A 27,404-nucleotide genomic window follows, 5' to 3' on the forward strand; every position below is an offset into this window, starting at 1 on the left:
GCATACAGGCTTTGTTTGATTAAAGCTATTCTTGGAGGTACAACACACCTTATAGCTCTAAACATAGCAGGAGCAAATCCTTCAAGCATGTAGCCAAAGCGCTGTCTGATTGACCGAACAGAAAGTCTCGTACAATGCTATCGTAAAGCTCTCTTGCTTTTAACACATTGAGAGACAATAATGATTTTATTTATGACTAAACTAGTCTAGAGATGTGAAACCCAAAACACTGGTTAACAACTTGCAGACTTAATTCCACCGGTCTGCACCCATCTTCTGACCCTTAGTCTGTATAAACCCATGTGGCTAACTTGCCGCATGGTATATTAGCTCACTTTTGGTCATTGACAGCCAACCAGCCCAGTAGACTGACTGAAATAATCAATGATTCGTCTAACACTTTATTCAACATGTTTTTGTTTTGGTGAAATGTGATATAATTGTAATACTGCAGGATCTGAAATATAGTATGTGCTGTAGATGGGATATCATGTTCATCACCAGCTGATCTTGGTTGATTATTGATCGGTAGCTCATTAAGATAGAAGGCACAGAGTGATGTAGTGTGTTGAATTGCTAACTTACAGGTCCCAAAAATCCTGAGATCCGGGTTATACTTATCTCCCAAAAAATAATGAACGTGCTATTTTATTAGCATAAAGTAAATACTTAAAGATGAACACTTTTCTCCAAAGTATTGTTTCTTCAGAATACCCTGAAGCATAAAGTCAGTAATCTTAGCCTGGAATTGGCTAAGCTTGAATTACCGTTGGAATACCAAGCAATTTCCTTGTAAAATTAGACAACCCGATGTCACAAACATTTTGGCACAATTAATGATTATATACCTTGTTATACTTCCCATGTTGGGAAAATTCTCAGTTGATTTTTGAAAATATTTCGAGCCAATTTTCTTTATTTATACTTCATTTATTCAAGCTCTGAGCACACCGGATGTTTTGCGATGAGAAATCAGAAATTTACGTGTAACCTTGTTTGTAATGGAGCATAAATCTACCGTTTGTAACTGTGTGCATGCTCACTTGTAGGTTTTTTCCTTTTTCCTGTCAAATGGTTACAGATGTATATCAATGGTTGCAAATGTGTTATAATTTCTTCAATGAGAATTTTTCTCTTTATACAGACTTTATTGAAGTTGGTAAAAACATTTAGGGTAAAGTTAATTGTACATTTCTCTATTAGTGAATGCAAGACACTATTAAGACTGTAGTTGTTTATCTGTAGCTAAGAGTGATAACCATTGGTATACAAAGTTTTCTTGAACATGCATCAAATAAGAAATGAAAACTGCAATTCTTTCTGACTATGGGGCAGATATTTTAACATCCAGTATTCGACTCCAAACTGAATTTAATAGGCACGTCCATTTTATTAAACAATTAATTATCCAGCCAATTGCTAATTGACTAATTTTCATGATTTAACCCAAGCTGACACTTGAGGTTTTTCCTAAATAACATTTATTTATGAAAATATTAAGAGATGCTTTGAAAATGCCTGCCATTCCACATAATTGGTGGAGAGAAGTGAGAAGTTTTAAATACATTTAAATACATGTATTTAAAATGTAGCCAATTTTAATTTTTCTTTCACTTCCCTGAAAGCTTGCCATTGCAGGACAACTGAAGGATTTTTGCAAACAAAGATTCCTCGACCATCGTATCGCTAAAGCTGCATGATTTTTATTATATTTTGTCCAATACTGTACTGTATATCTGAGGTTTTGGACAGAACTTGACTGCTTATCACCCCACTGCCATTTTTCACTTTGTTTGGCAAATTGTATTTAAATGCACTTGCAAATGCCTCCAGACAGGAGTTAGGGGGTGCACTACAAGGCCACCACTAGCTTTTGTTACTAATTTCCAAAAAAAAAACCTGCAGTCATCAGGGCACTTTGCGGAAGGGAAAGCAGAGGTCAAAAGACCACACACTCTAACCTCGTGTAAAGAAAGATCTAGGGTGCTTCTGTTTGCAAACGCCCTTTGCCCTGCCAAGTGCTGACGTGTGTTCTCATAACAGCCTGGTTGATTATGATCGTAAAGAGGCGTGTCTTATCTTTTTCTTTTATACAGTAAGCATTCTAAAGGTTTACAGTGCTTTAGGTTTCCTTTTCCCACATAAACATAATGTAAATAAGTAGGTATTCAACAGCTGTACAAGTTTTAGGGGCCTTTTCTTGCAAGCCTGGCTTGTGTGGCTGTGAGAAAATAAAAAGCTACTACTGAAGCTATGTAAAGAAAAACAAAACGCGTAACCAAATTCTTGCTGTGACGGCTCATTAGCACAAAAAGTGCAGTGACTGAGTGGTGGTGTCCACTCACATAAAACATTTTAAATGTAATATCGCCAGATTAGCTGACACATGTTGCTAAAACCAATATGGTAAAGTATAAAAATAGGAATCGTATAGCCATTAAATAGCATAATAAATGAAAGTGCACAGAAAGGTTTCAACATAAAAAAAGAATCATTTAAAGGAGAAAAATGTAGTTGTTTAGTCAAATGTGTAACCGTTGTTAACCTATAAAGTTTCGTATATAAATTTAGGCAAAAAAATGTACGTTGTTGTGAGTCATTCCTGGATTACTTCCTGTGATGCAGTGTACTGTTGACCATTTAATCTAAAAGTAGATCACAAGAAGTTTCAAATACTCTTTGACTCTGATACACCGTTCTCATAAAGGGGACTGAAAGGCCTCACCGCCCGGCACATGACATGCACCAGTCTGCGATCCAGGTTTGGCCTGTTTGAATACTCAATTCCGATTGGCTGAAACTTGTGCATTCAAACCACAATTTTCGCTCAGTTTGATCACCATTCTAAATTAATGCAGTTATTGCCATAGTAACAGAGCAAAATGTAACATGCACATTAAAAACCTCAGTCATTTGGTGTCTGTTTGAAAATTGCAGTATGGTGGAGTTATTTGTTAGTTATAATTTTTTTATAGACAAAACGTGGACCAACGTCTTGCCGTCCTTTTTCCAAGGGAGAAAGCACAATGTGCTGCTTTTTAAACTGTTACAAGTTGATATCGATCATCTGCATGCTTATGTCTCTTAGTATTAACACGCTTGACAAGCAAACTAGGTCAGCAAGTATTTTGCATCAGGACTGCCCACTCATATGAAACACTTCTGGCCTACTGTGTGTTTTTCTTTGTAGATTTTTTTTAAAGTTTTGATTTAGGAAACTTTTAAAAGTTTTGCAAAACTTGAACGAGAATACTCTCGAAATCAGCTGTTGCAATAGTAGAAAAGCACGTAATTGGCAGTAATTATAATCATTCTCATCTCATTTATTCTGTTTGGAGGGTGAATAGCTTACTTAAATATCTTCTAACCATAAGCCTATTGGATTAATAGCTGGATCTTTTTACATACACCCCCGTATGTGATACAGTCAGTTCTGGCTCTGTGTGGGGAAATGGTGAAAACGCAAGCTAAAGGGAGGGAGAGTTTGGGGCGGAGGGGGGAAAAAAAGGGGTGGCAGGAGGTTTAGGCTGGAATGGACTTTTGGAATCTTTTTGGACTTTTGGAATCTTTGCATTTTGATTTTGGAAGTTGTTTCTGGGTGATTGTGGGTAAGTATAGACTGTGCATGACTGTTCATATCTTTACGATTGCTTGCTTTTCTGCTGTGAAAAGAAAATGGAAAAATAAAACAAAACCCCATCCCGTTTTTTTTTTTTTTTTTTTTTTTTTTTTAAAGAGACTGTTCAAAAGTTCGCATTAGTGCACGTTATCAGTTCAGTGCCATTTAAAATCAAAATCAAGTGTTATTTTAAACGAAGCAGCTCAAAGCTTTTACAAATAATGGTATCAGTCCCATTCTTGTACTCTCACTTTCTTTTCTGTCTCCCTGGGCTGTGTTTCTGACCTACATATTTAGAGGAAAATCCCCCTTTTCCCACTTCTTTCTGCCAAGTCATGCAGAATCCTCAGGCTCCGACTGAACTAATACTCAGTGCTTTTCCTTTTGTTTGTTTTTTTTTTTTTTGTCTTTTATTAGATACATCAGGGGTGGAGTTTGACACGCACTCTAAAATGGTCATGTCCCAAGGAGGAACATTTGAAAGGATGAAAGAAAAGGTAATTCTCTTTATTTTTTTCTCTCCCTCTCTTCTCTCCTGAAAAGACCTGAAAAGTAGCATTCTTGAAGCCCATAATAGGGATGAAGTCATTGACTCTTAAGTGTCTTGTTTTCCTCTGTGCATTTTCACTACTGTTGTGTAGTTTTTTTTTTTTTTTTTTTTTTTCTGCTGCTTTTCTCCTTGTGCCCCACTAGTTTTCAGGTCTGTCACTATTGTCTAGGGAGTGGCTTAAGAATGATGGTACAGAAAACATTAGAGACAAAAAAAAAAATTCTGTGACCAAATGTTTTGTGAGATGAGACTAAAAGACATGCATGTAGTCAGATTTGATAGTGTCTAGTTCATTGTATAATGAGGCTCAGTGCACAGTCCTCTTCTGGATTACGTAATATAATTAGAGGTGTGATGCATTTGCTAGAAGTACACTGATATGTAGCATGTTCTGAATGAAAGTATTTTCCTCCTCCTCCACCACATGAGGGATAGCGAAAGTTATTCATACATTTCCTTGTAGTAAAATTGAAACTCTTACTTCAATTGAAGTTTAGCATGTGGACATCATTGTTAAATAGCCCTGTTAAACTGGCAGGCTTTTGTGATGTCCCATTAGAAACCAAGATAAACCTTATGATAACACTTGCCACCTTCAATATAAAATTGTGAAATACAATTAGAAACATTTTTGGAAAATGATAAACACCCCATAACTAATATTAATCTGATATATTTTGTTGATGCACTCTTTGGTTTTATCATATCAAATGTATTGCTCTTTTTGAGTAAGTGTCTTAACAGAGTAACACATTTTGACTCTGCACCACTTTTCCCCTCTTTATTTTAATCGTTTGCAAATCATTCTAAATCCGACAGATTTGAAGGGCTTCTCCTGTGCTCTGCCTTCTACAGGTCACCTCACAGGTTTTCAGTTGTGTTCAGGTTTTGGCTCTGTGAAGGTCGTTAAAATTTTTTGACTTTCATTTGGTTAAACCAGTCCTTTGTTGGTCTGGGTGTATGCCTTGGGTCATTATCATGCTGAAAGGTGACCTTCCTTTTAATCTTTAGCTCACTAGCTGGTACCTGAAGGTTGTGTACTAATATCGACTGATATTTGTAGCTCCCCATAAATCCATTCACAATGCTAAAAAGCCCCATTTCTGACTAGAGCAGCTTTAAAGAATGATTCTGACACCACCGCGCTGCTCGTGGATATGATGTTCTTTTGGTGTTACAGGGTTATTCAGTTGAGCTTGGATTTTTTTATTTTTATTTTTTGGCCGAGAAAGGTCGTCTAACTCTCCTACCCCGTAGCCCAGACATGTGAAGAATATCAACAATTGTGTGTAGACCATGACTTCAGTAGTATGAGAAAACCAAGGTTATGTGAAGCAAAGCTCATCATTAATTATCTAAATAATTTAATTGATTCCAGCAGTATGATAATTGCTTTTGTACATGTAATTGGTTCATTATGAACAATGCCACATCCCAAGTTATTAAAAGGCTATGCACACTTATGCAACCAAGTTATTATAATTTGACTCTGCTCCTCCCCTTCCCTGAAATATTTTTTTAATTAAGCTTTACTTTTATTTATTTTTATTTTTTATTTTTTTTTTTATTATTTTTTTTACTTAAATTGTAATTTAAGGTTGCAAATAGGGCCTTTTATATCCATTGTATATATACCAGAACTGACATGGCTTTACAAAAGTAGGACAAATTTACTTTCTGTTTAGTTTTGTTCTGTCAATTCTTACTCTTTACAGACACTGGCCACTTCTGATTCTCATTTGTCTGTTTCCCAACAGATCAATGCAGTGAGGGCAGTGGTTCCTAACAAGAGCAATAATGAAATCGCCCTGGTTCTGCAGCACTTTGAGAACAGTGTGGATCGGGCTGTGCAGGCCTTTGTAGAAGGTACATTCCATAGCACAGATTATGCTTGTGTATATAATATCCAAATTAGGGCTGGTATAGGATTAGTTTAACACTTTGACAGGCAAAACCGATCCTATATTCAAGGTGACTGACAGGTGAGCGTCAGTTTGCTTGCGTGTGCATGCTTGCCTTTTGGATGTATTTACACCCAGTCACGCGCAGGTCGAGTGTGCTTCAGGAATTTTGACACCCAAACCAGCCCTCGGAACGCTTCATACTACGCTGATTAAATGGATTGCGAGTGTTTGAAGCAGGAAAATATTTTCGAACAAGCTGATAGGAAAGTGAAATTATATCATCCTCTTAATTGTTTGAATGTTAGAAGTAAGTTAGATTTTATTCACCGACAGGCAAAATCAGGATCCCATCTCTTGAATAGCACAAAGCGTCTCCAGTGGGGAACAACAATGTGTTATATGTTTAACCCCCACTGGTTATTGTTGTGCTGTATGTAGTTTATATGCTGTATATATTTTGCCCACCACACTTGACCGTGTCACCATATTGTTTCTTTTTCTCCCCTCAGGCAGTGCAGTAGAGATCCTGAAGGAATGGAATGTCACTGGTAAAAAGAAGGTGTGTGGGTAATGACGCAGAGTGAATGTCTGCGTCACAGCTTTGCTTTAATACTCCTGAGCTAAATTTAGCTTTAAAGGAAGTGTTTGGCTAGCTCTATATTGTTTTAATGATTTTTTTTGTTTTGTAACAACAGTTTTTCGCAGAGGGTTGCAAATCATGTATATTATTTTAATTGGTTGTGTGTGTTAATAAGTTTCTTAATGATTAAATTTTTGACTTAACAGCCTAAGAAGAAAAAGAAGCCCAAACCCCAGCCGGAGGCTCCGGTTGATCCTGCCCCTTCTGAATCTGTCTCATCCCCAGAGATAGAGTGTGCAGGGGCTGTTAACGGTTTCCATGCCAACGGTTCAGCTGGTGCTGATGGCGAGTCTCTAGACTCGTTGAGCGAACAGCTAGACTCGGCCTCGTTGGACGCAGCCGAGCTTGAGTTGGAGTCTGCTACGCCTGAGCTCTCCATCACAAGTAGGCATGATATTTACCAACATAAACTGCTGTTTCTCTGAAATTGATGCATAGTTTGGAGGCAGGCTGTAGAGTATAGCACTAATACATGGTTATAACCAGCATTATAGCAGTTATGGTTGTCATTAAGTAGGACAAAAGAGTTAGAGAGAGAACAACGTTGTGTAGTCGTTATAAGGCTAGTGATAACAGGAAGCAAACTGTCTGAACAGCATTTGTGTAAACGTGTAAAAGGCCATATAAATGCATGAATAAATGTGTGTGTGTGTATCATAATAATATAGTAAAAAGAAATAAAACACTCAGGACATGCCTCTATTGGAAACTCACTTCTGGAATAGTAATTCTGCTTAGTGTTGAGACGCATCACACCATTTAACTGGTTTTCCCATCATAAATAGCTTTTTATTTAATATTATCGTGTCTCAACATTAGCTTACTTGCTGAGAAACAGTTTTAAATATTTATGCACCAAAATTAAAACCGAAATTTGGAGCGCATTTGGCTGAAACTGAAAACGAAAAAAAATATATATATACCCCACCTGGGTGCCATTTAAGAAACAGGTGTATCCTTTATCATTTGTTTCTTATTAAAACATGTTCTTTATTCATTTTTTTCTTTTTTTTGTTTTGTTTACAGGAGAAGCAGAATCTCAAAAAAGCTTTGCCCCAGCCCCAAGTCCATCTCCCCAGCAAAGCACCAATAACAGAGCTCGACAGAATCAACACAGTTCTCGAGGCAACAAATCTCGCCCGAAACCTTCTAACAGCTCTCACAGTGCAACTCTGTCACATCCTTTTCCACCTGATGATTGCCAACAAGTTTCCGCCAAAAAGATCGGTAAGAGTGGTGAGTTGGTAAATACTGCCATATTGACTGAGATTTGAGATTCTAGATTGTGTATCTGTTCGAGACACAAAAAAAGCAGACAAATGGCACAGGGGAAAAGAGAATACATTCTTTCGGTGATCATCTGACACATAAATACAATCAAGTGCTCCACAAGTACATTGTAAAATGCGCATTGTTTTTTGCTCTACTGTGCACTTCCCTACTGTGATTGCATCCTCAGTATATAGCATGTGCTTGTATTCATAAGGGTAGATGCTTAACATTTCAGCATAGTGACTAAGCAGTTAATAATTTGTGCGTCAGAGCACAGTGCGTGTATAATAAACAGCACAGCAACAATGAAAACAGACTTCAAGGAAACAAGCAAACAAAGCTTTAGTGCTGATTTGCATAATTTTAGTTTGTCAATAGACAATAGATTATCCACGTCTGATAACCTTTGCCTCGTTTTTATTTATTTATTTATTTTTAGGCACAGTGAAGCACAGAGGTGTTTTGAGCTCACATATGTATTTCGATAGCACATTGGGCGTTTATTTATATATCACAGTCCTTTAAATTTATTTGTTTACTTTTACACACACACACACAAATATATTATAAATATATTTATACACATATACACATTTTATTTATAATTTTTCTTTTACTGATTTCCAGCTCTTTTATTTTTTTTTTAAGACACGAAATTGGTGTTTTTCAGTTGCTTTTCTACACACACAAACCACCATTCTTTGGTGGCTATCGGAAAGAAATATGTTTTTGTTCTCCAGCAAACGTCACATACCTATAGTGTCCTTATTACCCATTATGTTTAAGTAATGGGTGTCTCTTTCTTAGTGTCAGTCCTAAAGCAATTCCTGTATACGTGTACCTTCAAAAAGATGCTTTATGTTCTACTAGCAATTCTTTCAACAAATTCCATTAATACCTGGGGGCTCTTAATTGTTCCTCAAAACCGGTTGCATTTTCACCCCCGGCAAGTCTTTGGGCATTCTTGTGTCTGTTTTTCCTCATGCATATGTTTTCTGAGGCTTTAATACACCTTATTAAATTGTATACAGCTGTATTGTGTTCATAAAGATCCAATGCAGAAAATGTGCATGATGTATTTACTCATGGTGAGGAAAAAACAAAGACATGAAGTGCCATGTATCAGTGGTCAATGAGGGGAAACCTAAACTACACATTACATATATTGTTTTTTTTTTTTTGTTCAGTGTTGCTGTTTAGTGCATTTGATTCTGTACGCAATAGTTTGTTCTGGAACACAAAGTAAATTAGAAGTGTGCGACACCAGCAAATACACCGCCTCTGAGTTTAGAAAACCAGAAATGATGGGTTAAAAGCAATACACTTGTCTGCTGATGTTGAAACCAGATGTGAAAACCTCTTTTCTTTGGTTTCTTATTTATAGCTTTGTGGTAAGCCTATCGCCAATATCTGGACTCTAAATCTTTACATTTCCGAGTCCTGATTTTCTGTGATTTAGTTTGGTAGACTAACTGGTTTGTTTCAAATATATGATCAAAATGTTCATGATGTGTCATTCTAAATGTGTTGGATATAATGCAGAGCATTAGTGTATTTTAATGTTGAAATAAGAAAAAAAATAGTTTGTTGTGCTCAAATTTCTTATTAGAGCTTCTTTGATTCCTCTCTCTCTCTCTCTCTCTCTCTCTCTCTCTCTTTCTTTCTTTCTTTCTTTCTTTCTTTCTTTCTTTCTTTCTTTCTTTCTTTCTTTCTTTTCTTTCTTTTCTTTCTTTTCTTTCTTTCCTTCCTTCCTTCCCTCCCTCCTGTTTTGGGAATCTAATTGCCCTGGTCTTGTAAATCGTGATATGTTTACTTCATTACTAAATTTTGTTCAAGCAGAAGCAGTGTAAATTCAGGTTGTTGTGCTTATGTGGCATTAAACCATTTACCTTCTGCTAAAGTAAAACTGGTCACAGAATAAGGTTACTTAAGGGGTGTGGATGCTTGTTTACTGATTTGTAGCAGGCATCAAGTTGAAGGTTTTGACGCTGAGAGCCCAGGTGTTCGTGTGCTTCTATTATTTACCACACGTCTCAGCCAAGAGACTATATTGCTCTCACGGGTATCAGAGAGAGAGAGAGAGTACTGAGCTTCTGCAACTCTCAGACAAGAGTAGAGATGAACAAAATGCATTCGTTCAGCATCGGCTACACAGTTTGTCAACACATAGACCCACTGGCACATTGCACCTGGGATCTGTATGTCACAACAGGGACTAGAAAGTCTCTGACGAATTCTATCTCTATAACTGCAGATAAATCAGTGTACCTTTTAATTGTGTCCTTTTGTATGTGGCTGATTTGAGGCCCTGACTGACATTGTAAACAGACCTGATTTCCATCTGGGCTTGGGTTTCCTTTTGGACCTTCCCTGCCTTTCTTTTTTTTTTCCTATAAAAAAAAAGAAAAAGATTTCAGTGTGATCAATTTTTCAAATGCCACTTTCTCATGATTTTATATAATCATATGTATCATCAGTTTATTTACAACCTCTGTGCATCTGCTCATCCATGCATCAGCCAGCCATGTGACAGTAATGCAGTGAACATAATACCAGTCATAAGCTTCAGTTAATGTTTACATAAAGCATCAGACTGCAGAAAAACATCTAACTCTGTGGCATAGTTGTTGTTGCCAGACAAGACTGGCTTTTGAGTATTTTGGAAACTGCTGATCTCTTGAGATGCAGTCTGTCACGTTTACATAAAATGGTGCAGGAAAGAAATTTATTGTGCAGTAGTTCTCTGGACAAACTCTTTGGATTTGAGAAGGTGAGGGGAGAATGCAATCATAAACCAAACAACCTCTCTCTTTAAACAAAGTGAGCAGAAAAGCATAACACAACACTGATATGAATGGGCTTTAACAGCAGCAGACTAAATCGTGGCCTTACTCATGTTCGTCTTAACAAAAATGGACATTCTAGTACGTAATCTGTCCTCAAGAATCTTGATGGTTCTGAAAGCAAACCCGGGGCTTCTGCTCAGTATTAACGTGATGTTTTGAATGAAAAGTGTAGTATTGTGATCGTGTAAAATACCTCAATAACAATTCACACAAACACTACATATTGTGCAGTCTTACATACAAAATGATTGTGATTGTTAGCCACGTCTTAAACTTCTTTTCTCTTGCTTTCTTTCGCAGCACCAAACATTGACCGCTCAGTGAAGGATCTTCAGCGGTGTACAGCATCTCTGACACGATATAGAGTGGTGGTGAAGGAGGAAATGGACACTTCTATCAAGAGGATGAAACAGACATTTGCTGAGCTACAAAGCTGGTAAATTTCTGTTCTTCTCCCATTGACACAAGATCTTGACTGGCATCTTCAGGATTCTGTGTTCTTTGCTTAAGAACCGGACTGAAGTTGTGTTTACAAGGATTCGCTCTACCGTTTGCCAAAAGAACACTTTAAATACACTACCTGTTTGTGAGTCCTGTCAAGATGATTATATAGGTAGTAGAGATAAAGCTCAGCTTTTTTGTAACGCAAAATGGTATTGATGCTTTAAAAGAGTTGTAGGTGTATGCAGTAAGATATCTTTGTCGCTTTTGCTGGTGTTATTGTGTTTGTTCTATGGTTTACCTTAAAAATGATCTTAACAGCAATGTTTATGCACCATAATGGTGTTTGAGCTTGTGTGGATGTTCTGTAAAGTGTCCTGTGAACATTAAATATATGTTCTGCAGGTCAAACAGTAATGATCACTTATCAATATTGGTCTTCAATATTGGCTCAGTTATACATTGATTTGACTGGTTCCTGTCTGGTCTTCTAGTTTGCTGTGCTTTATGGCGTTATGGTATACAGGATTATGCAGTGTAAAATATATATATAATTTTTTACATCTGTTATTTGTTATATTTCAAATTTCTACAAGTGCAAATTGTACAGAGATGCAGCACATTCGTGAGTTCAAGTACTATGATCTTGTCCAAGCCCAGGATCTTTCTTCATTGTAATTTGTGTAGAACACACAGAGCTGGTTGATGCCACCCTGAGGCATGTTTACTCAGATTTATCTTAACTTCTTAAGCTCTGAGGGAACGGAGTATATTAAATTTATCTTAAGAGCATGATTGCAAATCGAACACATCATGATTAATTGCAACACCGTTTTCTTTTTCTCTTTCACAGTCTTATGGATCGAGAGGTGGCTCTGATGGCTGAGATGGATAAAGTCAAAGCAGAAGCCAGTGAGTATAATATACTTTTATTATTGCTCCTTTTGTTTTCCTGTTAGCAATGAGCAGAACAATCTTGGCTGAAACCATAATTCAGAACACAGGTCAGAAATTGATGTGGGAAGCTTTTTTTTTTTTTTTATTTAAATTTTTTTTTATTAATTTGGTTTGGGAAAACCTCTACAAGGAGGCAATAATCACTGAACATCTTTTACTATTCCAAAAAACCTTAAGTGCTCTGGGGTCTCCATCAAAATAAGAACTTATGCTTTTTGTCAGCCCCTTAGAACACAATCAACTAAAAACCCTGATAGAGACGTGGTAGTACTTTGGTGTGGAGTAGGTCCGGGCGAAGAGCCGGTCAGTGACTCAGCATTTTGGACAGCCACCTTTCTGTATGGTCAAAGGAAACGAGGTGCAAAGCATGGTTCTCCTCAAGGTCTGTGGTGAGCACCTGAGCATAACAGACCTCCTGGGGAAGAAACACTTGAGGCATTCTTCCTCCATGCCCTAAAGCACAGTTAGGTCAGCAACTGACATAGCTAATTAAGTGTTCTACACTGCTAAGCCACAGTCAGCCACTTCCAGGCATTTTCCCACCATCTGGACTGTGCTGTGGATGCTAACGGAAATTAACAGGAGCAGCACCATTTTAAAAAAAAAAAAAATGAAGCAACGATTTATTCTGTGCTATTAAAGATCCCTTCAAGCACACAAAAATCCGGTTTATGTGACTCGGGTGTGTGTTGGTCAGGGGGCAGTGTAGCTGTGCAGGAATGCATACCTCACAAGGAGCCCATTCTCCTGGTCTTTGCCCTGGGAAACACTATCAGGTGTCATGCTTCTCTCAATGGCTCTTTGTGTGTGTGTGCAGTTAGGAAACAGCAGCCTACAGTAATCCTGCTTTCAGCTTCTATGCTCAACTCTCCTCTTTCCTTTCCCTTCCCTTGCTCTCTTGCCAGTCCTTTTCATTTGGGGGGGCACAACCCAGAATCCTTTGTGCCATCCTATCCCATGGATAGGTTTCTCACTGTGGGTAATGTGCATTGCTTGAGAGCTCATCAGTCTTTTCCCTGTACATCACAGTTCTTGAACACGAATTTGCCCTATAAGATTCTCGCACATTACTAAGCATTCCAGATGTCCTCGATAGCAGTAAATATCATACTGGAGGTCTTTCCAGTCTTGTAGTTAATAAAGCCGTCAATTCAAGTTTAGAAGTGCATCATTGTTCAAAAGTGTTTCTTAGACCTAATCATTTACATATGAAGTGATTTACAAATTTGCTGTGCAATGGTTACTTTTTTTTTTCCTTTTCCTAAAGCTGCTGCCTCTAGTGTTTCTAAACCTGTATTGAAGACACATTGGATCAAGTATACATTACATAAATAGAGCCCAATATGGGTTTTTTAAGACTGTGTGTTTTTTCTGCTTTATGTGATATCCACACCCACCCACCCAACTATTCAGATCCTTTTTTTTCTTCAAGGGCTTGTTTTGAAGTTCTCATGAAATGGCACTTGAATTCATTTCTTACGTTGATATACTTTCTTTCGTAACAGGAATTCAGGGATGGAGCACCTTCCCCTACATTATCTAAACAAGCTTAAGTGGTTTAGCAATTGCCCAAATAATATAGTCGGCAATTTAAAGATGACTTGTTTCTTACAGTACAGAATTTTAAAAATTCTCGAAATACACTTTCAGCAACCACTGTGTCTGGCCCTCCTCTTGTTAACAGGAAAATTGTTACATGGCAGTAAATTAAAGCTGTTTTGATATGATCTTTTTGGACAAATCACTGATCCAAATTTTCACTTGCTGTAAATTTTTCACGTACAAGCTGTGTGTGTAAACTGTAGACAATAAGTTTTAAAAGATGTTTTTGAGTTTGAGCATGGATATAGATTTCCCTAGGTTATGATTGTAAGTACAACTTTGTAAATTTCAACCATTTTTTTAAATACCCATGGATGATTTGGGACTATTTCATTCTAATTTCCTGCTTTTATCTCTTATTGAGTGCTGCCTATAGTTTTCAGAATGCATTTGATGCAAAAGTACATTGCTTATATATATATATATATATATATATATATATATATATATATATATATATATATATATATATATATATATATATATATTTTATTTTATTTTTTTATTTAAAAAAAAAAATAAAAAATTATATATATGTACGTACTACATTTTTCTGCCCACAATTTCCTGGCTAAAGGGAATGGTTAAGATGATTTAAAGCGAATGAGAAGTCGTCAGTCAGCCCCCATTTGACTCAAGAACAGACAAAATTGCAAATGACCTGTTTTTGTATCTGGAGCTTGTCAAACATTTGGTATGATTGTATGTTTATTTTTTTTATAGTCTTTTGAATAAAAAAAAAAAATGACCACAAAGAATGAGGAACTCTGCAGGAAGTATTTGATCTTGCATATTTTAGCTGTACTCCTCCATGCTATTATTAGTTTCTATGTTGACCTAGTTATACTTCAAAATGACCTTGTTTGTTGTGCACATGTGGCTTGTTTGCAGGAAAAGCACATCTTGACTTGCCCACTGTTAAGAGTAGGCTATGCTCCTCCTTTTTTTCATATCATGATAACTGCTCTTTGTATTCATTCGGTGTAGTGGCCATCCTAGATAAGCGTCAAAAGCGTGCAGAGGAGTTAAGGAGGCTCACTGACAAGTCTGCCTCCATGTCTGAAGAGCAGCTAACAGAACTCCGTGCAGACATCAAGGTATAGGCATGCACATACATGCATACACACACATGTACACTTGTACATACAGACATAGTTAACGCTGTTTTCACTCTCTTTGTTATAGCATTTTGTAAGTGAGCGGAAGTATGACGAGGATCTTGGAAAAGCTGTTAAATTCACTTACGAACTGGAACCTCTTAAAGCCAGCGTCATGACTTTTGGATCGGGTAGGATTTTGCCCTGTCTGAATATATGAAGATGTATGAAATTTTTGAGGACTTTTTGAACTTTTATTTTGTTTCCTTGTGTAGTGTATCATCCACAAACTGGCTACTCCAATCGCTCTCGCTGTAGTTCCACTTCTTCTTCTATCACTGGCTCCGCCCCTGTAGAAGCCCCGGCTCCAGCTCAAACTCAACCCCAGGCATCTGGTTACACAAGTCGCCCAAATGTCCCACACAAACAAGTAATGTCCACATCATCTCAAATTTCTAATGTCCCCCAACAGCAAATGTGACCTGCATAGTGTTGGTGGTTATTCTTTAATCAGTGTGTGGGATTTAGTAATAATGCTTAAATAGTGCACAATGTGAAATGTATTGGAATTATTATAACATTTGTCTTTCTCTCTCTCTCTTCCTCTCTCTCTCTCTCTGTGCTTGTGAAGGTGTTCCATGGTAACAGACGTATATTTCAGGGTTATCCGGGTCAGCGCAATAACGGTGGCCCCTACTATGACCGCAATTCCAACCGAACCAACTACCGATATACTGGAGACCAGCGTCACCAGGGCGATCGTGGCCAAGAAGACCACTCCAACCCACAGTTCTCAAACAGCACGAAAGGTCCCGCCCACCCCTCTGTGTCATCCTACCGGCAAGACCCCCAACGTCCTGCCCAAAACGGGCTGCCACAGAGGCAACCTCGGACAGCCCCGAAAAACCCCTGACATACCCTAAACGTCCTGCATACTTGTTCCGGTTCCCTTTGCCCTCCCATATCCATTTCTTTCCCAGTATCCTTCATCCAGTTTCTCCCACACCTCTTCCTCAACTCCCTTAAAGCCCAATGTCCCTGATTGCTTAACTGTTCCATACACATGAAGAATAAAAATCAAGTTTACATCTCTTACTTTTAATTATTTACTTTTTTTTTTTTTCCCCCACTTGTCATGCCACCTGTTTCTTTTGCCTATTTTGTTCAATTTTCCCTTTGTCTTTTACCCCTACCCTGACTCTCGTAGTTCATGTCTAACCCAATTTGAATGTTCCTTCGATTTGTTTGACTTTTTATTGAATGGTTGTTTTCTGTTGTCATTCTTTTAGAAGACATTTGTTCGTTTTCTTAGTTTTGTCATTTGGGGAGAGACCTATGATAGTTATGAAGTTATTTCAGTAAAGTGGCTTAGAGCTTTCACTGACAACTTGTTTAGTCATAATTTGTAAACATGTAGTGCACTATACATATTTCTTTCATTTAGCTTTAAATTTTGTATGACATTTTGCAACTGTTTCTTTCCATTCCTTTTTTTTTATGTAGTGTGCAAATCATACTTCAAGCTTTTCAGCTTTAATATAATATCTTTTTTTCTTTAAATAGAACATTTCTATTGTGTGCTTTTTTTTCTTTCTTTCTTTTCCCTTTCTTTTTATTTTTCTTGATTAAAATCAAAAAGTATGGTGTTTAGCTGATGGGCTACTAGATTTTGACATTGATTCTGAAGTCAGTTGTTAATTGCAGTGTTGAAGGGTACATATGGTTGTTTAAAAAAAAAAAAGGGGAAAAAAAAAAAACAGTAGAAACAACCATTTAGTCTCTAGAAATTTGAAGAAGTGCTGCTGACTGAATTATTTTATGGGCTGTCCATGGAGCTATATGCTGTGATCATGGTCAGTCAGCGTTAAGGTCTTACTACCTTGCGGCCATAGTGATCGCCTTTTTATTTATTGGTTTTTGAGTTTTTGATCGAGACTCCCTGAGAGTCCTGTCCAGTGTTTTGCAGCCTTGACCACCATTTCATCTCTACTTAAAGGCCACAGTGGGCACTGAGGTTAGACCCTTGTGCCCTTCTCATACTTCCACAGTATGCATGCGGTAGTATACCTGCCTTTAATCACAGAACAACCTCACTTTAGTCTTTATGTGAAGCGGCTGTGTGTGCGCATACGTAAGTACGAGTAGTTCTTTCACAAATACATATGCTGTATTACTCAGTCTACACTTGTACCAAGTAAAGGAATAGCAGTTTGTTTCTCAGACTTTTGACGTTTGTCAAGTACGTGTCATTTGACCTTTTTTAAGGTGCTTAAACTGAAATGTAGGATTCATCTCTTTCTTACTCGTCTACAATGACTGATATACCTCATCGATCAGCCGTTTAACTCTGATAGTCCATACAGAAAACAGGGTGTTTGGTTTTGAGAAGTGCATTAGAAACTTTTCTGAGGATGTGGCCATGCTGCTATCCCTAATCTAAGTCTGGGTTAAAATAAACAACCTCTGTACTCTGACAGCAAATCCCATTCCATTGCCTTAACAGCTCAAGCTGCAGCCTGTGCAGTCATTCTCTTTCATGATGGATTTGTAGAATGACCTTTTTCTCCAGTCGACTTCAGTAAATGAAGGGTTGAAATTCCTTTTCAATTGGCTGCTGCTTTGTGGTTTTCATGCCTCGCTTTTCAATGCAGTCACAGCATGCTTGCTAATACCGCGGCAACTGTGAAGTTGCGCATTCTCGTCACAATAACAAACTGGCACCACCGTTTTCTTCTGAAATCTGCTGCCCCTTTGCTGTCTTTTCTAGCTTGGAATCCACCTAAAAATCTGATTTGGTTTACTGTGTGTGCACGTTTGAATGCTATAGAATACTAAAGATTGGTCTTAAGGAGGATGACTGGATCATTGTTGTTCAACTAGCCCTTTTTTGTTTTTCATGTAAATATTTGCCAAAGAAAACCTTTTTTTGATTTTTTTTTTTTTTTGTCCCCTCTTACTGTTTATAATATTCCTAGTCTTAATTTGTCTCTTCCTAATGGTTCACTGATTTCAGTTTATACTCGACCGTTCTTCCCTTCCTTCCGCAATTCTATCTGTACATATGTATCTATACAATTTTTTTTGAGTCCCTGCAAGTGGAACTTGTGTATGTTGTATTGTTAGGCCTATGGTTTACATACAGTTGTACAAAAATTAGTGTAGTTCAATTCTTCCTGATGTATAAAAACAAAAAGAAACTGTCTTTTTCATTTTTTTTTGGTTCCAATTATGAAACAACTGTAAACTCAAGTGCCTTCTGTAGTTCTTTGCCTATGTTGTCGTTCACATCCTGTCATTTTCAAGTGTGGACCAAAGACACCTTTAGCCCTTTTCAGACTCTCTCTTCACTGTACATGATATCTGCCCTCTCCGACTACAGTACAAGCAGCACTTGGACAAGTCTCCTTCTCCTTTGTCACTGATTGGCACACTTCTCATTTACTATGAATAAAAAAAAAAAAGAATTGTTAGCAAACACTTGATTTGTTTCTGATTGAAAAGTCGAATAGTCATGTAGAATTGTTCGGATGCTATTTGAATTGCTTGCTGTAAAACGGTGTCCAAAACGATCACGCCATCAGCGAAAACATGGTCGTCAGACAACACATTCCGAAGGGGTTTGAACAATACTCAAAAATCACTACTATTTCAGTGATGTTCTTTATGAAGCAAGATAATGGTTGTATAGATTTTATTTTTTAAACCATTTCAAGCAAACCAAAAAATAACACGTTTGTATTTCAACACGTTCTCATTGTTATTTCAGGCTTCCTCTGAAGTTTCCTACCACCTCATAAGAACCTATTAGAAGATGGCATGTTTATGCTAAATTACTTCTAGCTGCAGGTTTGTAGTACTCCATGGTGTCCTGGACAGGGTGTATTTTAGTCTCATGGCCAGTTCCCAGACTAATCTCATCCGGCATGATCTACCAGAGAAGCTGCTCGTTATGAAATTATATGAAGCTACAAATTTGCCCAGCACAATGCATTAAACCTTTCCATTTCTGCACAGTAGGATAGCAGATGAGCAATATTTGTACATTTTGACTGTCTAGAAAAGTAGATTGGCATGCAGTGACTTATGACAGTGATTTGTGAGTGGGAGTAGTATAGGGGTGTGTGGCTGCTTGGGGAAAGAAGCTGGTCTAGATATGATGCCCATTGACAGTAAGCCGGATGGCAAGGAAGGCTTAGGAGGGGTTGGGTGAAAGATCCGACACTATGGTCTAGGTATTAGTGAAAAATACATTAATGTGTAAATTATGAGTTACTTTTAAGACCCATGTTGAGAACCTGTGGCCTGAGGAATTGTGGAGCTCAGCTATTAAAGAAAAATGGAGGTTCCACCGTGCTTTTTTTTCAAGGTAGGATTTTTTTTGGTACATACGCTCCCAGGAAATTCTTAATTCCCTCCTTACTGGCAAGCAGTTGATGTGCAGTAGGTGGTGATTGCTTTTTTCAGAAGCATCTAGCAATCTTTGGATAGCTGTTGTTTCTCCACCAATCTACTGACTATTCCACCTCCACGCCTCATTATGTTTTCTGTCATAGTTACCGATGCGGCCCACTACTGTTGTGGCTACAGCCCACTTGATGTGGATCGAGCTGTGCTTGGCAGTACACTGATACACCATCGGAGTGAACAGTAGTGGGTTGAGAACATAGTCCTGGAAGGCACCAGTACTCCATGTGGTGGCCCTGGGGCTGCTGTTCCTTATGAAAACTGCCTGATGTTCATAATCCAATTTCAGAATCAGCAAAAGGAAGAAATTTACCACTAACTTATATTAACTGGTGAGCTGAAATCATTAAGCATTCTTACATAGGTCAGGGATGGAATGTGTGGAGGAATCAGGACTGAAAAGTGATATAGAAACTGTAGGGAAACCGTGTGCAGAGTGTCCCAGCACAGTGATGAACTGCAGTGTGATCGCTGTTCATAAGAAATTCCTCCTGTACTACTCCTTTTTTCAGTGGAACTGAATGAGATTAACTCCCAAATGAGTGCTGCTGTAATCAGTCATTAAGAGAACATTGTTTATTTTCCAGAATTACTTATTTTTCTGCCACCACTGCAAAACTGTCCAGAGAGCAGCACCTTCATCATACTGCTGGAAGAAAAAAAAAGAATGACACCATCTGCCATAGACATGACCTCAAAAATCTTTCTGCAAGGCCCTGAGCTTCCACAGAAAATAGTCAAAAGTACTGACCCCCGATGCTAATGAGGCTGGTTGTGGTCCTCTTTCTTCTGTAGTTCACCAAGAAAAATTTCCTGGTATGTTGCCAGGTTCATCAGTTTTGTGTTAGTTAAATTATAATAGTGTATTCTTAATAGCAGCTGTGGAAATGCAGAGTTCTAGAGAATTTATATATTTAGCTTTCTGAGTTGACAGGCAACATGATTGAGTTTTTTTTTTCTTCGACCCATGAGATATTTGCAGTGGTGGAGAGTAAGGATTTAAATTTTTCACATATGCCTTCTGGTTAAAGTTGTACAGAATGTCTTTGGATGTCATAGCATTCAATTTCCCTTTTACTAAAAATTGGAGATGAAAGCCTGTTCCAACATGACAATGACCAAATGCACAAAGGGAACTCTATGAAGATATGGTAGATATCTTCCGTCCTTAGTCCAACTCAACACATTTGGGACTAATTGGAACGCTCTCTTCAGGCCTCCTATTTGTGTCTACAAATTTTGTTCTATGTAGTTTATTATAAAATGTGTCCATACTTATAATCACTGAAACCACCATTAATCCTGTAGTATGAATTATGTTATGCCATGTTTCGGGACTACTGGAGAAAATGGAAGGTTAAAAAATCACCAGTAAGTATGTATTTGTTTGTAGTAGAACCAAACTGTCTCAATCAGTTGCTTGACAGCTTTTTTTTCTCCTCCAGTTTATAAGGCTGGTAAAGAGTTCATAAGGGACAATGAGAGTGGTTCAGTCATTTTGGTCTCACATGGTTTCAGTCTCCACTTCCCTTTATCTTGTTTAAAGCTTATGTTTCTCAAGAGTATGTGTCTCTGTAGGTAGAACTGAAGCCTCAGTTACCATAATGAAGGTTCTATTGTTCATTAGCTTCTTGGTCCCTGTACACATGAGAACCGATGTGCCAGTGGCACATCCATCTGGAAGGAAATGTTCTGTATATGCTAATGATCAGCGTTAGCTTGTTAGTACTCTTGAAAGTACAGTAGATATTTAAGGTATTTATTGCAGTAATGATCGCAGAACGTTTAAAGGTTTTTCTTTGTTCTGCAGTGCTCTGAGCGTATTAAGCAAAGTCTACCTGACAAAATAATTGCCATTGTCTGGGGAACTAGTGCAGGCACATGTAAAGCAGTGTAGCCGGCTGTGTGAGTTTCAGCAATCTGACTGAAATAGACCGGAGTGAAAAGTGTGTAACCACAGACCACAGCATGATTTAGAACTATGATTTCTTAAGTAAAAGAGTTTTGTTTGTGCTTGTGGAAAAGCCCAGCTGCCTGTATTCTGTGAAGCAGGTGATGCTCTCAGTACAGACTTAAATGCAATCTGAAATATTATCTAAATGTGTAAATGATGAACAGGCATGTAACATTAACTAAAGCTTCTGTAGATTTCTATCCAGGTATTTTAGCATTGAGTGATTTATAAGAGTCATTTGTTTCTCTTAAACTTCTCGTTAATTGAAGGAATCAATTCCCAAGTACAAAGAAAGTATGTTTTAAAAAGGTTTGCTCTATTTATTAATATTTAATCATAGTAAACCCTTTTAATGCAATCATTTTTTTTCCAATTAGGTCAATTTAAAATCTTTAAAGTGACGTGCAGAAATACAATTGCGCCCCTGGTGGCTTAAAATATGAGAAATCTGTACAGTACCTTAATTATTTTTCTTAAATTTATTTGCATTTTTTTTAAACGTATTCTTGATTAATTAATGAACGTGTTTCCATTACATCTGAGCTGTCTGCATTTGAACATTTTATTTACCAGATATACTTAGTAAAAGAAAATTATTTTTCACACCAATTTTTTTGTTCAACTATATACAGTACAGGATACATTAAAATGAAACAAGGTTCTCCCAGGACCATGGTGCTACATAAAACAACCCACATTTACACTAAAGGAAACCAAACTAGGATAAAGAACAAAGCTATACACAGGACTACAAAAAGTGCAAGTGGGCAGTTGTGTGCAAACAGCATAACAACACAGTGCAGCAGATGACCAGTACAGTAAATGTGTCCATATAAAAAGAAATACTGTACATTTAGTTGGCAGCAGTTATTTGTCAAGTAGACATTTATTGTAGTTTCAACCATATACAAAATACTGTACACAGTAAAACTAAACAACGTTTCCCCAGCACCAAGGTGCTACATAACACATCATAAATGAACAAAAGTGAACTGGCAAGTGACACTTTAGCAGTACAAAAGCTTTGTGTAATGCAAATGAACAGTCCATATAATAATAAATACAGTATATGTGTGACATAGAATGTACATTTTTGTAGTCGGTGGGTGTGTGTGTGTGTGTGTGTTTGTGTTTGTGTGTGTGTGTGTGTGTGTGTGTGTGTGTGTTCTTGTGTACACTGACTCATGGAGACCCATGTCACCGTGGGGACCTAAATTGAGGTCCCCACTGGCAAAGCCATACAAGCACCTCCCAAACAGTGTCTAAACACGCCCAGTGAGGTTGTCTCTGAAGACCAAATGGGGTCCATTTTCAAGACAAAATCTGTGTGACTGTGTAATCTATGCGCCCCTTGAGGTCACACACGGTATTGCCGACCCCACCATTACATTGTTCTGGAAGTGTGTGTCACGTCCATCCCACTCTCTAGTGCCATCTATTGGTCAATAATAAAATATAAATTTAATGTGTATTGCACAATAGATTATTATACTATTTACTTATAAATGTATATTAATTTATAAAATCAATAAAATTAAGTACATTTACTGTTGATGCACCAGAATGAAACTTCAGGGTACACTGAGCCACAAATTATGTTATTACTAAGCAAATTATATTTGTTAGATTACATGAAAATGCATTAAATAATTTGAATATAATAGATCTGTTAAAACTGTCTATATTCAAACACTCATTATTAATGGCAATAGGAAATTAATCAAAAAGAGGTTGGCCAAATCCAGGTCTTTCAATCCCAGTTTCGCATGGACTGTTGTATGCCAGGGGAATCTACATTCATTAATTGTCAATTTAGGTACAAAAATACTTTAATGTGATTTGGTTTATGGAATGTATTATTATTATTAGTAGTAGTAATATGTTATAATTTTATTAAATAATGATAATTAAATGATAATAGACTTTTTTCACTTTCTGGCTAAACCTTTCTGCATAGATAAAACAGAGTTCACAAAGAGTTTACTTTCAACAGAACACTAATAAACTTCCAAAAAAAAGTTTAACAAACCACCAGGTCCTGATAATATACAATCGTTGTACCTAAAATTGGCAGCTGCTATTTTAACTCTACTGGATTATCTTTTTGATATTTCACTACAATATATACAAATGCTGTTAAGTCCCCCACTTACGATGAAAATATGCTACGACAACTACATTGTAAGTCAAAAATATCGTAAGTTGAAGATTGTACTATGACTATGACAACCTTTTCAGCTTCATGCTGATTTATAATTTTTATTTACTGCTCTAAACTGATGGCTTTCCTCTTCTTCTTTCACTACCAGCACTAGACATACTTGGGCATTTGGAAGACATGCTTTTATCACTTAAATTGCTGTTTGAAACAGATAGAAATACACACTGATACAACTTTACTCCGTCGAGCGCTTGCGAGAGCGGGGCATCTCACAGGGGAGAGATACGCTCATCCCAGCTGCGTGTCCAATGTATCGTACATCGTACATGGATGCCTGTGCCTGTTGTGCCAAATTTTAAATATTTTTACAATTTTGTTGTATCGCTATCGACATCGTAACATCGAAAAATCGTAAGTCGAACCATTGTAACTCTGGGAAAGAGTAATGGTAGCCCAGGCTGAGGGAAGAGGTGACCATCTGTGAGCAGCAGTATGGTTTTATGCTGAGGAAGAGCACCACAGAATCTATTATTTGCTTTGAGATCAAAATGGGGATCGACAGAGTAATGAGAAAAGTAGACAGGAGTACAAGGTGATGTGGCAGCAGGTAAAGAGGAGTGTGGCAAAAGCCAAGGAAAAGGCATATGAGGAGCTGTATGAGAAGTTGGACACTAAGGAAGGAGAAAAGGATTTTTACCGACTGGCCAGGCAGAGGGACCGAGTTGGGAAAGATGTGCTGCAAGTTAAAGCAATAAAGGATGGTAGATGCAAATGTGTTGACTAGTGAGGAGAATGTGTTAAGAAGGTGGAGGGAGTATTTTGAGCAGCTGATGAATGAGGAAAATGAGAGAAAGAGAAGGTTGGATGGTGTGGAGTTGGTGAAGCAGGAAGTGGATAGGATTAGAAAGGAGGAAGTGAGAGCAGCAATAAGAGGATGAAGAGTGGAAAGTCATTTGGACCAAATGACATACCGGCAGAAGCATGGAGATGTTTAGGTGAGATGGCAGTGGAGTTTTTAACAAGATTGTTTAACAGGATTTTGGAAGGTGTGTGTTTTGGAAGGAGTGTGCTGGTACCAATCTTTAAGAACAAGAGGGATGTGCAGACCTGCAGTAACTACAGTGGAATTAAGTTGATCAGTCACACCATGAAGTTATGGGAAAGAGTAGTGGAAGCCAGGCTGAGAAAAGAGGTGACCATCTGTGAGCAGCAGTATGGTTTTATGCCGGGGAAGAACACCACAGATGCATAATTTGCTTTGAGAATGTTGATGGAGAAGTATCGAGAAGGTCAGAAAGAGTTGCATTGTGTGTTTGTGGATTTAGAGAAAGTGTACGACAGGGTGCCAAGATAGGAGTTGGTATTGTATGAGGAAGTCAGGTGTGTCAGAGAAGTACAGTGAGGAAAATAAGTATTTGAACACCCTGCTATTTTGCAAGTTCTCCCACTTAGAAATCATGGAGGGGTCTGAAATTGTCATCGTAGGTGCATGTCCACTGTGAGAGACATAATCTAAAAAAAAAAATCCAGAAATCACAATATATGATTTTTAAACTATTTATTTGTATGATACAGCTGCAAATAAGTATTTGAACACCTGTCTATCAGCTAGAATTCTGACCCTCAAAGACCTGTTAGTCTGCCTTTAAAATATCCACCTCCACTACATTATTATAATAAATTAGATGCAACTGTTTGATGTCATTAGCTACATAATGACAACTGTCCACCCCATACAATCAGTAAGAATTCAACTACTAACATGGCAAAGACCAAAGAGCTGTCCCAAGACACTAGAGACAAAATTGTACACTTCCACAAGGCTGGAAAGGGCTACGGGGAAATTGCCAAGCAGCTTGGTGAAAAAAGGTCCACTGTTGGAGCAATCATTAGAAAATGGAAGAAGCTAAACATGACTGTCAATCTCCTCGGACTGGGGCTCCATGCAAGATCTCACCGTGGGGTCTCAATGATCCTAAGGAAGGTGAGAAATCAGCCCAGAACTACACGGGAGGAGCTGGTCAATGACCTGAAAAGAGCTGGGACCACTGTTTCCAAGGTTACTGTTGGTAATACACGAAGACGTCATGGTTTGAAATCATGCATGGCACGGAAGGTTCCCCTGCTTAAACCAGCACATGTCCAGGCACGTTTTAAGTTTGCCAATGACCATTTGGATGATCCAGAGGAGTCATGGGAGAAAGTCATGTGGTCAGATGAGACGAAAATAGAACTTTTAGGTCATAATTCCACTAAACGTGTTTGGAGGAAGAAGAATGATGAGTACCATCCCAAGAACACCATCCCTACTGTGAAGCATGGGGGTGGTAGCATCATGCTTTGGGGGTGTTTTTCTGCACATGGGACAGGGCGACTGCACTGTATTAAGGAGAGGATGACCGGGGCCATGTATTGCGAGATTTTGGGGAACAACCTCCTTCCCTCAGTTAGAGCATTGAAGATGGGTCGAGGCTGGGTCTTCCAACATGACCATGACCTGGAGCACACAGCCAGGATAACCAAGAAGTGGCTCTGTAAGAAGCATATCAAGGTTCTGGCGTGGCCTAGCCAGTCTCCAGACCTAAACCCAATAGAGAATCTTTGAAAGGAAGCTCAAACTCCATGTTTCTCAGCGACAGGCCAGAAACCTGACTGATCTAGAGAAGATCTGTGTGGAGGAGTGGGCCAAAATCCCTCCTGCAGTGTGTGCAAACCTGGTGAAAAACTACAAGAAACGTTTGACCTCTGTAATTGCAAACAAAGGCTACTGTACCAAATATTAACATTGACTTTCTCAGGTGTTCAAATACTTATTTGCAGCTGTATCATACAAATAAATAGTTAAAAAAATCATACATTGTGATTTCTGGATTTTTTTTTTACATTATGTTTCTCACAGTGGACATGCACCTACGATGACAATTTCAGACCCCTCCATGATTTCTAAGTGGGAGAACTTGCAAAATAGCAGGGTGTTCAAATACTTATTTTCCTCACTGTAGATGGTGTTGAAGTATGGTAATAAATAAATATTATGGTTCACTAGGCTTATTGACTGCTTGTGCGATTTTTTACATAAAATTTGACTGCCTCTGAACCTCTCCCTTAAAGTGCTGCTGGGGATTTTTCAGTGCACTCCATGCACTGGCTTTACCAGGAACCTTGCCAGAACTGATGTAGTCCAATAGAGTCTTTTCCACAGCCTGGATCTCTCCTGTAACCACTTTCTCAGTGGGTTTTGTGGAGATCCTGATTAAAATAAAAGTAATTAGTAATTGTGATAAAAGTGACTCATAACATTTTGCCTCTATTTTTCCGAAAATTCCCTACATAATAATTTAAAGTAAAAAATAATTTATATAGATTCCAGTATGCACAGATCATTATTTATTTTAGACCATGACGGTGTAAATGAACATGAACATTTCCTGCTTGTCATATACCATGAGTGTTGTAGATACCAAAATGTGGAACTTTTCAGACTCTCAGAATTGAAGAGAATTGAATGTTTTAAACAGGAAGTGAGGTAAGGCTTTTTTACTGTTTACTTTCTTAGAAATTGTCTATTCAAATACAAGCGATGGTGGGAAATAGTGAAAAGCAAAAAAAATAAAATAAAAATCCAAAAATAAAAACAGTTAAATTCTCCCTTTTAAACAACACTTTAGTTATGGTCTGAACTTAATCTTCATCTTCGTTAATGTTATACACAGTTATAATTGCGTATTAATTGGATAATCTGCAGATAATTCATAATAGTGACACCTAGAGGTGGTTTGTGGTAAGACAAAATAGGGAGGTCCCCACCAGAATAGAAAAACTGACAAAAATTGAGCTCTCTAAACTTATGTACTTCTGAAAATATGATTTTTGGGAAACAAAAAATCCAAAAGAGAC

General features: G+C 37.8%; 1 protein-coding gene across 4 annotated transcripts in view; it reads left to right on the plus strand.

Moving 5' to 3' along the window:
* Positions 1–16,023, plus strand: part of spats2 (spermatogenesis associated serine rich 2) — a 21,468-nt gene extending 5,445 nt beyond the window's left edge. For 3 of the 4 annotated variants that reach the window (XM_046870545.1, XM_046870547.1, XM_046870546.1), the window contains exons 3-13: positions 4,037–4,116; positions 5,927–6,035; positions 6,583–6,632; positions 6,860–7,097; positions 7,740–7,949; positions 11,132–11,267; positions 12,126–12,184; positions 14,819–14,928; positions 15,017–15,119; positions 15,204–15,358; positions 15,560–16,023. In XM_046870545.1, coding sequence (XP_046726501.1) covers positions 4,037–4,116; positions 5,927–6,035; positions 6,583–6,632; positions 6,860–7,097; positions 7,740–7,949; positions 11,132–11,267; positions 12,126–12,184; positions 14,819–14,928; positions 15,017–15,119; positions 15,204–15,358; positions 15,560–15,841 — 1,532 coding nt within the window. In that variant the 3' untranslated portion in view covers positions 15,842–16,023. The remainder of the gene's footprint in view (positions 1–4,036; positions 4,117–5,926; positions 6,036–6,582; positions 6,633–6,859; positions 7,098–7,739; positions 7,950–11,131; positions 11,268–12,125; positions 12,185–14,818; positions 14,929–15,016; positions 15,120–15,203; positions 15,359–15,559) is intronic. The other variant, XM_046870548.1, reaches the window with a different exon arrangement.
* The last annotated feature ends 11,381 nt before the right edge of the window (positions 16,024–27,404 follow it).

This window comes from Silurus meridionalis, chromosome 17 (assembly GCF_014805685.1).
Source record: "Silurus meridionalis isolate SWU-2019-XX chromosome 17, ASM1480568v1, whole genome shotgun sequence".
NCBI classification, from domain to species: Eukaryota; Metazoa; Chordata; class Actinopteri; order Siluriformes; family Siluridae; genus Silurus; species Silurus meridionalis.